At 36.1% G+C, this 11,211-nt stretch overlaps 1 protein-coding gene across 7 annotated transcripts in view; it reads right to left on the bottom strand.

Moving 5' to 3' along the window:
- Positions 1-4,787: 4,787 nt before the first annotated feature.
- ATOSA (atos homolog A) overlaps positions 4,788-11,211 on the bottom strand; it is an 86,125-nt gene continuing 79,701 nt past the window's right edge. For 5 of the 7 annotated variants that reach the window (XM_007194900.2, XM_007194901.2, XM_057542906.1 and 2 more), the window contains 3 exons: positions 9,936-10,004; positions 7,422-7,621; positions 4,788-5,383 (listed from right to left, as the gene is read on the bottom strand). In XM_007194900.2, coding sequence (XP_007194962.1) covers positions 5,230-5,383; positions 7,422-7,621; positions 9,936-10,004 — 423 coding nt within the window. In that variant the 3' untranslated portion in view covers positions 4,788-5,229. Of the gene's footprint in view, positions 5,384-7,421; positions 7,622-9,840; positions 10,005-11,211 lie in introns of those variants that run through there. The other 2 variants (XR_009007498.1, XR_009007497.1) reach the window with 1 other exon arrangement.

Raw genomic sequence — 11,211 nt, 5'->3', positions numbered from 1 at the left:
ATTCTAGATCAGTGCTGTCCAAGAGAACTTTCTGTGATGATGGAAATATTCTGTATCTGTGCTAGCCAATACAGTAGCCACTAGCCATATATGAATAATGGGCATTTGAAATGTGACTGGCACAACTAAGTGAATTTTCAATTTTATTTAATTAAATTAAATTAGCTACAAGGATTAGAATCACTGAGAAACCCTAGTGACGGAGATTCTCATTAAGTCTGGGGCAAAGAACTGATGTTTAACCAAAGCTCCCCCTGGTGATTCTGGTGCATACATGCACAAAAGATTTTTCAGGCTTGGAACTAGGTAGGAATATAAAAGTTTTAAAAAGATCAGGGGTCTTTTTGAGGTTTAGGTACCCTAGCTCAAGGGTTTGTAGGAGTGAGTAAAGGAGATGAGAAGTCACACCCCATCCATTCCTCAAACAGCTGAGCGAGGAAGTCTACCTGCATCATTGCTGATATTGTAGCAAATATCAAGAACCGAATACCATTTTTTAAATTGAAGTATAGTTGATTTACAATGTTGTGTTAGTTTCAGGTGTACAGCAAAGTGATGCATATATATATATATATATGTTCTTTTTCAGATTCTTTTCCATTATAGGTTATTGTAAGATATTGAACATAATTCCCTGTGGTATACAGTAGGTCCTTGTTGTTTATCTACTTTATATATAGTAGCATGTATCTATTAATTCCAAACTCCTAATTTATCCCTATTCCCTTTCCCCTTTGGTAACAAGTTTGTTTTCTAATTCTGTGAGTCTGTTTCTGTTTTGTAAATAAGATCATTTGCATCGTTTTTTTTTTTTAGGTTCCACATATAAGTGATATCAGATGATATTTGTCTTTCTAAAAACAGAATACATTTTTAATGAAAGGGAGAGACTGGAAGATCAACGTAGGGAAACCAAGTTAGGTAACAGAGTGCCAGAAAACCCTGAGTATAAATGGTGATGTCTGTGAGCAAAACTCAGGGAACATTACCTGAATAAGTAGGTCAGAGAACTGTAAAAAAACAAAAAAAAGTTTTAACAACTTGAGTGTTGGAAGTGGAACTTGAGAGAGTGGAGGATGCCACTTCTCTAGGGACTTAGTGAGACGAGAACTTTATACGAACTGGAAAGGCTGGAATAGGAAATTTTTGAATGAGTAAAAAGAATGATGAACAGTGGGGTCTGGAAGAGACGTTTAAAACTTTAAACATTTAAATCTCATAAAATATTTGCCACAATATGTTTCTGAAACTTCTCACAACTGTATTTGCATGCCTCCTGACAGTATACTAAGTTGAAGGGCCTCGGAGTTGCTTTAGGACATTCCTTCCTCAAGTTTTTTTTTTTTAATCAAAATCTTTTCCCCCCTAATGATTAATAGGCATTGCCCTATTATATAATCTCATTACACAGCAAATTAATTTTTTTGCCAAGAATATTGATGAAAAGTATATTTTGATGCCAGGCCACAATTACTAGTAGAAAAAAAAACAAGAAAAAAGGGGCAAAATGCCAGTGTAGTAGAGTGGAAAAGACAGAAGATTTAACCTAGATTTGAATCCTGGCTCTTCAACTTACTGACCATGGGACCTTGGGCAAGTACTTCAAGTGTCCTTTTTCTTTCATTGTAGACTATATCCATACTCTCTCTGAATCATGGCTTTAAGTATTAAATAACATATAAATTGTTTACAATGCCTGGCACACAGTAGGCATTCATATGTTCCCTGCCTCTTCCCAGTGTTCAAGTTTAAGACATATATCTCTCACAGATAATCCATGGTGGAGTACAATGAGCTGATTCCAATGTCACACAGAGACAGTCTTAGGGATTGAGAGTGAATTCCTACCATGATGAAAAGCCTACTTCCCAACTAGACTGATACTGTGTTCCCAGGTCTAGTAGATCATGTGGAGTGTCATATACTAAAATTTTTATTTATTTTTATTTATTTTTATTTTTGGCTGTGTTGGGTCTTCGTTTCTGTGCGAGGGCTTTCTCCAGTTGCGGCGAGTGGGGGCCACTCTTCATTGCAGTGCGCGGGCCTCTCACTGTCACGGCCTCTCTTGTTGGGGAGCACAGGCTCCAGATGCGCAGGCTCAGTAGTTGTGGCTCACGGGCCCAGTTGCTCCGCGGCGTGTGGGATCTTCCCAGACCAGGGCTCGAACCCGTGTCCCCTGCATTGGCAGGCGGATTCTCGACCACTGCGCCACCAGGGAAGCCCTTATATACTAAAATTTTAAGAGCCACCACATCTGTAAAGTGATAGCTGGAAGGGTGGATGGAAGGAGGGACTTTCACATTTACTTCACATAACTATGTAGTGTAAAAAAATTTTATAGTAAACATGCATTGCATAAATTAAAAAAATTAAATTTAAAAACAAATCATTGCTTCACTCACAAACTGACTAGGGAGAGTGGGGATCCCAAGGATGAAGTTTCTGAAGGAGAAATTGCTTCCTTTCTCTAACCCTCTGGGAATGAGAGAGACCTGGTGGGGTAAAATGACAGGAGAGGGAACCCTCTGTTGGGTGCCTTCCAGCTAGTCCCCATTGTCATCACTTGTTATTAATGTTTTTCATACTCTTCTGATAAGAAAATCTCCAAGGACTTTCCGGAGGTTACTTGTGTCCTGGAGTTCCTTTTAAAAAGAAGTTATCACTCATTTTGTTAGTCTGCAAAACTGCCAAGTGAGCCTGCAGTAAGTGAGGAGATCTCTATGATCTACCACAGGTAGCAGTGTCGGTTGTCTTTACCTGCAAGCCAACTCTCAGTGTAGTGACATAATCTGTGAGTACAAAGAGGAGCCACATAGGAAGTGTGGTAAAGTCTTGGCCTATGACAAAAGAAGGGTAGAAAAAGAACCATTATGATAGAGGTAGTGCCAGGGCAAGCGAGAGCAGACAGGTGCTGGGTCACCATACCTCACTGGGAAAAAGAACACGGACAAAAAAGGCCGTAAGAAGTAGATGGACAAAATGTCAGCACTTGTTTCCCTTGCACAAACTTGCTAGGAAGAGCACAAGATGCATCCAGCTGCTTCAGTCACTTTCTGGAAATTTTCTTTCAAATGCCCAGAAAGGTGGAAAACCAAGTACTAGAAGTAATTCTAGAAAGATTGCAGTGTCGTGTCCACATAAAAAGACACCTGCATACACATACATCATTAATTTTTGGATTACTAGAGAGGTTAAAGCAGCAATAACACTTTTTAAAATTAAAGGCATTTTGATGTTTTAAATACTTGGTATTTTGCGAGTTTTATATAAAATTATCAATATTGACTTTTGTCAAATGTATATAAAAAGTCTATTGGGATTGACATATACGCACTACTATATATAAAATAGATAACTAATAAGGACTTACTGTATAGCACAGGGAACTCTACCATACTCTGTAATGGCCTATATGGGAAAAGAATCTAAAAAGAGTGGATATATATGTATGTATAACTGAATCACTTTGCTGTACACCTCAAACTAACATTGTAAATCAACCGTATGCCAATAAAAATTTTTTTAAAAGTCTAGATACATGTATTGAAATACGTATTCCAATAATTAGATGACACTTTAAGAAGAGAAGACACATTAATGATACTCTCACCCCATTTTCTCAATCACTCAGAGCCAGAAAGTTCAGTTCCATCAGATACCATTAGAGCTAGGACTATAATCCAAACCTCATGGGTCCTAATTCCATGTTGTTACCACACACCTAAAGATTAAAAACAAACCTTTATAAATTTGTGCCACTGAAAACTTTATTTTTCATGGAGTATAAATAGCCTTTTCTCTTTAAGCTGGTATTTCAAAAGGACTTTATAAGAGACTTCTTGCTGACCACCCCACAGCCTGCAGGCACACACTCTTACATGCCTTGTATAGTCTATCCATTAGCTGAGTGCCAAAATAAAGACCTTCCCATCTCCCAAATTCCAGACTGCTCACTTGGTTCTAGACTCCCAGGTCTCCTGGGCCTAGCCTACTTGAACGGTATGTATTTTCTAACCTGCGTTCACGGCTTTGTGTGAGCATTCCCAGTATCTGTGCCTTGTTATCTGATCTGCTGTTGCCCACTGTCCCTGTACAAAGATCTAAAACCACTCCTCTTTCTGAGGGGGATGGATGGAAGACTTTTGATGCACTCAATCATGTTCCTTTACTCAGTGGTTTTCCCAGTTGCCAAATGCCTTCCATGTGACCGTGAATGAGAAAGTGATAAATTGGTACAAGGCTCAAGATCTCTCTCTCTTCTTATCAGCTGTAAAGCTAGAATAGAAACTGTCTGATCGGTACCAGAAATTCACTCAATCACATAAATGTCTCATCTAAAAATAAAAGCCAAATACACATTTCTTTGTTTCTTGCATATATTTACAATATAAATACTAATTTGTTTTCAAAGTACATATTCTTTTAACAATTTGCAAAAGTTATCTAGAATGGGACAGCAATTTAACGTAAAGCCTTTGTAGTAGTGATTAAGGAAAAAATAGAACTGTTTTGGGGATAAGGGGTTCTAGAAGGAATATGAATGGGCATGATGAGCTGAACTTGCTAAGGGAATGTGAAGCAGCTTACTCCGCATTGCACTGCCAATACAGCATGTCAAAGGACTACTGTGTGAGACAGCAACCGGGATGGGGTTTTGTAAAAACTAAACCTGGGAGATATAAAAAGTACGCATGCTTGCATAGTGCGTTAATCTTGAAAGAAGCTCAACATTTCATTCTCATTTTCAATAACTTAAATGAATAGTACTTAAAACACATCACACAAAATTAAAAGACTTGTGCATATATTTCAGATTTCAACATTAATGTCAAAAATACATAGTATGATTTTACATAGGATTTGTGCTACATTAGAACACTAAAGACAAACATCACTTGAGTAGTAAGGAGAACATTAAATATTAAATAACTGAGAAATGAAACGTGTAAACACTAATCTAACTGTGGCGGGGGCTGTGGGGGGGGGTGGTTTGCTCTTGCAACAAGTCCAGTGAAGTGGTTTCGACAGTACAAAAAGGGTTAGGACATGAGTGTTTCCAGTGTCCTTGGAATATGTGGATCTCATCCCAGGAATCCTTTCATAAAAACTGGTCCAGGATAACAGGAGAGGATCCACTCTCCTGCTTGTTAATTTGGTACACTCCCTTCTACGCTATTTTTTACTTTCAAACTTGGGTACTGAGCAAATACTTTAAATTGTCACTCTTTATCAACATCTTGGTGAAAACTGAGGGTTTGTTGGCGATTCAGTGTAAGATTTGAGTTCATATGCAGCACCGCTATCAACTTCCATCGACTTTCTAGAGAACAGGAGCCGTACATCTCTATGGAGGTAGATCTTTCCAGATTTAGAACTCTGGAACCTAAACAAAGAAACAATAAAAAGATGCTTCATTTCAGGGAATCAGTGTTTAAAACAAACCTGAGTAATTAAATTTTGAAAGCAGGAAGAAGTCTTGCTATAATATTAACAGTGCCTCTTTAACAAGATATTTAAAGTCTTATATTGCCAAAGCACTCGCTGCTATTTCAGTGCCTCTCCCTCACTATCCCTAAACATTCCATACTCCCTTTCCCCTCTTACAATGACAGAGGTGCTTCTTTTCGTAAATCTGGGTTTCACATGCAATCTGACTTTACATCCCTGACACCACAGCACATGCACCTTTCCTTACCTGTAGTATGCACTTTCAGTTCACGTCAGCCAATTATACTACATTTGGGCATCTTCTAGCTACAAAGAATGACCCATTTCACACAACTTGCCCTCCTACAATTTTGAGTACATTAAAATGGATTCCACACTTGGAAAGTCACCACAGAAAACTATCAAGTTTTGAGACAATCACAGAATGAGAAAGGACTGCTACCACCAGTAGTGGCTAGCTAAATAAAGCCTAATCATCATTAGAAACCAAGAGGAAAGTTAGCAGTGAAATGAAAATGGTTATCAAAGCTGTATATGGAACTGTTTCTATCCTCTGCTAACAGCTTGTAGCATAATACAGGGGGTTGGAGGCTTTAATCACATAAACTTATCTGGCAGATAGTCAAACATACCCTTTAGTGTTAATTTCTCTAGTTTTCCCTTTGCATAGCAGATATATCTGGGTTTGTGGATTTTATTCCCAAATTAACTGAAAAATCTGGTGGTCAGTTGTATATATCAAAGCAGACCTCAGACTGGCTCACTCTTTCATTCTTTCTGCAGTTTTTCACCTACTCAATCTGAAGAAGAACATGGTGAGCTTTGGGAATTATGCCATACCTTCTAAAGCAGTTTCTTTACAGCATTTAAGGTATCTAATCATTATGTGGAGATGATAAAAGCTGGGATAGTTGACTTTTTGGCGAATGTTGGTTACATATGGCTATAGCTGTTGTAACAGATTAAAGAGATGAAAGTTACCTCCTCCTGATGAATAGGGCTCCTTGGAGTAAATAGTTAAGCTAAGATGAATTACTGTCACTGATGTGATTGAGGACTTACTATGAATGACATCAGAAAATTATTAGGAATAGAGTTACAGTCAAAGGGCTACTGAGTTCTCTTCTAAGCAACAGACTTGCTCATTGATCTTAAGAACTACACTAGGATTTCAGGGCTTAAAACCTTACCCTACGATGCTGGAAGCATGGACCTCAAGAGCAAACAAATGGTTTCTCGCAACCTAGAGCTATTAGCTGGGTAGTAAAAGTTTGAGGAAAATATATTTCTGATGGAATCACCAGAATATAAGCTGTATAAGAACAGAGATTTTGTCCCTGCTGTTTCCAAGAGTCTAGAAGCATGCCTAACACATCAGTATTTGTTGAATGAATGAATGAATACATGAAAGTTAAGAATTTCCCTGTCCAACTCAGCAGCCACAAGCCACATGTGGCTACTGAGCACCTGAAATGTGGCTAGTTCAAACTGAGTACAGCAAAAGAATGTAAATATCTCATTAATAATTTTTATATAGATTACATATTCAAATTTTAACACTTGAATATGTTAGGTTAAATAAAATATATTAATTCTCTGCTTCTTATTACTTTTTTTAATGTGGCTACTAGAAAATACAGAACTATATATATGGCTCGTATTACAATTCTATTGGACAGCATTGGTTTAGAAAACTGTGTTTCATTTCCCCCAGATATATTAGCATTGTTTTGCTATAAAATAGTTTCCATTACACAGCTATAAATGAAAACTCCCCTAATTCAACAAGTAGTAATGACTGAAGGAAGATATGCCATGTGTTTTCTGCATCCTGGCATATCATAAAGAGTGTCGAAGTTAAGCAAATTCCAAGGGGCACTCGTCTAGTTAGAATGACAGTTTTTAAAAATAAACTAAAAATTTTAGAGTTTTCTTCTAAAGTAACGTATTTTCATATTCATTTGAAACATTACCTCAGATGTATGAGGTAGCGTAATAACCGTTCTTCTGTATGTCGGATGTTCTCTTTATTAACACTTCTCTTCATTTCTTGTTTAACAGGTACAGAAAAAGTTCTTTGTCGTAGGAATGTCTGATGATTGGCTGGCATATCTCGTAAGTCATATATCACAACAAACATCTTCACCACAGTCTTATTAGGATTAAATAAGGTCTGAAGAAACAATATAGAAATTATTCTTTAAAAACAAGTGATTTGTTTATTTGATTCAAAATGATTGTGCCAATAATAAAATAGGCTTTTTAATAATAAATTAATCCCAGTGGATATAATTCAGTTTGGGGGAATAAAGTTAATAAAATTTCAGAAGTTTATGAAATGATATTCAATATATTTTTAATGGTTCAATTAGATTTTTTATTTACAGAAATAAAAGAAATAAAAGCTCCTGTAACAAATCAAAATCTTGTCACAAATCTCATATTAATAATAGATAATACATAACATTTACTCTTGTTCATATTTTAAGAAATGGTTTCATTAGATTAAGCAAAATACACCTTCACTGAATTAAAACATTCCAGTTCAATTACTTCAAACACTAGCTTTATTAAAATGAGTCAACTGAAAAATGCTCAAAATAGAATTTTAGTTTTCCTCACATTTTAATAGTGAATAAATAGAATTTTTTTAAATAAAAAAATAAAATCTTGGTAAAACTAGACTTTGATGTGATGTTTCAGGTACATATGGTTATTATAAAATTTAAAATACATTCTCAAAAAAGAGAACTTTTCTTGTTTGGAAATTTTTCCAAGTTTAGAAAATAAAGTTCATTATTATTAGTTACAAAGTAGGCTAAGTAATACTTCATGTTCTCACAGTTGGATTCATTTCAAACACTGCAGTGATACTAGACTTTTTTTTTAATCATCATCAATATCATACTAGACTGAAATTAAATTCAATTGCTACTTGGCCATTAATAACTGAAGGAATATTATTTTTTTAAGTACTAATTTTTAAACAAAATTCCAAGCTGCTGATTTGACTTTAACCAAATTACCAACACATCAATAGGTAACTTGGTGCCCATGCTTTCAGAAGCTCATCCGTGGCACTGGACATCACTCACTGAATCAAAATGAGAAATATATCAATATTATGATCCAATTTTTGAAATCTAGTGAGTCTTAAGGCTAATAATACATTTAACAACCACAACAACTAGTAAGCCAGGAGTTCAAGCCATGTTTATACATAATTAAATTTATACAAGGAATGAAAGACATACCCAAATTTCAGATTTAAAATAGCCAGTAGAGTTGGTAGTCTTCAAACAAGGGGTAAATGTGCTGCCTCTGGGTTTATGCCTCATTATTATGACACCTGATAGCTAGCTTTCCAGTGACCCACACTTTCACAAGCGCTACAGAGCCAGAGGCAAGAGATCAGAAGATGATCACTCTTTTAGTTCAAGAAATCCATTCAACATAAAAATCTTACTTTAAAATGCAGTGATTTTTCCTCGGTAAAATTTATACATATGTACATACTGCAATACGTACATGCATATATATTGCCTAGTACTATGTTTCATTCCTGTGCGATACGAAATAAACAAATGTACAGACTCTTCGCTATACTGGAACAATGCTGATGAGTAAAAGTGGTCCTTCAAAGCACTGATCACACTGAACCCAAAGGTCATCAAAAGGCTTGCTGAATTAGACCAGATCCTTAGTGTGAGGAACTCAGCTAGACCTTTTTTTTTTTTTTTTTAATTTCAGCTTTATTGAGGTATAGTTGACAAATATCAGCTAGACTCCTTCCAAGAGGTGCAAGAGCCAACACTGTAATAGACTTCTGCGCTTACAGGATTATCCTGGGTCTGACCTGGAGATGAACTCAATCACAAACTGGCCTTGATATAAAATTACTCTTCTGAGAACCCTAGATCAAGGATGATGAAGGGTTATTGCTCTGGGCTAGAAGAGTTCTCCTAAGCCAAAACTAGATCAACACCTAGACCAAAAGGAAAGAGGCATTCTTTGCCCTGATATCTGTTGGGCTGCATTTCTACTTTGTGTAACCGTCTCATTAAATCAATTTTAGAAATTGTTACAGTAGGGATAATATAATTTTGCTTCCCATGTTTCCCTGCCAAAGCAATACTAATATTTGGGGTCTCCTTTTACATAGGTCAATCTCAATACAGCTTATTATATTAAGTAGAAGGTACTGGTAATCTAAATTCTAATTATACTGAAAATAGCTCTATTTAAATTATGTTAACTGTCATATACTAGTTTTCTAAAGCATTCACCTTGATTAGCTTATTAATGCTTTCCTTTTATGGAGGTCCCCAAATGGTCATTCCTGAGGCAGAGCAGGGAAACTCCAAACAAAGCTGCAGCCCCACTGTTACTTACCAAAGTTGTTGCAGCAGCAGTAGCAGGAGAAAGGGCTAAGTTCTATATGTATGTGAGAGAATGATTATTGCAATTGTAGGCTATAAAACACATACCACTTGTATTGTTCCTGAAGGAGGTACTCGATAACCCCTTTTACCAAGGGACTCTAAAGTAATCACACCCTTGAAATAAAAGAAGACAAACTGAGTACAAACTGATGCATATATATACATAAAAGACTAAAATAAGAATAATAAATCATGTAATTACTAACATTTCAGAATTGTATTTGTATGGAAAAACATTCACATTGAATTAAGATACATTCTATGAATATGAAATAGTGAGGATCCCACCTCACTAGCAAACAATTTACTGTTCTTCCTAGAGATGCTTCAATAAACAATACATAACATCAATGACCATACTGCTTGAAATTAATATTAAGATATAAGATACAGAAGTGAGAAGTTCTTTAACTAAAAAGGAAATAAAGGGAGATGATAGGATTATTCTCTTGTACCATGTGGGAGCAGGGAAATGAAGCAAAACAATTTATTGGTCTTTGGACATACAGAAACTCAGGAATGAGGAATGATCCTAAGTCTTGCCCAAAAATGAAGTCAATTCTTCAGTCAGAAAGTTGAGTTGTTATATACATACATGGACTTCTGACTAGAGACAGACCAGCATCATCGGCATCACCTGTGAACTTGTTAGAAATGCATAATTTCTGGCTTCTCCCCAGACCTACCAAATCAAATCTGCATTTTAACAAGATTCCCCAGATGATATCATATGTACATTAAAGTTTGAGAGGCACTGCCATATTATATAAAATAGTTTTCTGAGAAAGATGCTGTAATTACTAAAGTCCAAACAATGACAAACAGTATAAATTAAAACACGGGAAGCTAAGATTGAATGTGTGAAAGTTTCTAGATAACCAGGATGACCAAATTACTACAGGTGGTGACTGTGATACTTAATTCTTAGGTAGCTTTAAGAAACAGATGCTGATTCATTTAACTGGGTGAATAGTTTTCTTTTGAGTAGTTAAGTAGAATAATTGCATGCTCTACAACTCATATCCCATCATTTTACACTGTACCTGCCAAAACATGTCAACCTTATGTAAAAGTAAATATAAAACAGGACTGTCCCATCAGGCAACATCTCTGTTGGGTTTGAAAGACAGACCAGGGTAGGCGGTGGGGGGTAGAAAGCAGTGGACAAAGGTAAAGGGGAAGGCCAGACTCTAATATGTGAATACCTAATCTCCAAGTGAAGAGCAATCGACAATCAGAATATTAAATTAATGTTAATAATGGGAAATGTTCATGGAAATGGGCACTGGAAAGACATATGTGGTTCTTAACAAATATGATT

The sequence above is a fragment of the Balaenoptera acutorostrata genome, chromosome 3 (assembly GCF_949987535.1).
Source record: "Balaenoptera acutorostrata chromosome 3, mBalAcu1.1, whole genome shotgun sequence".
NCBI classification, from domain to species: Eukaryota; Metazoa; Chordata; class Mammalia; order Artiodactyla; family Balaenopteridae; genus Balaenoptera; species Balaenoptera acutorostrata.
Note: the sequence above shows the minus strand (reverse complement) of the source record. Positions and strands in the feature narration are given on the sequence as shown.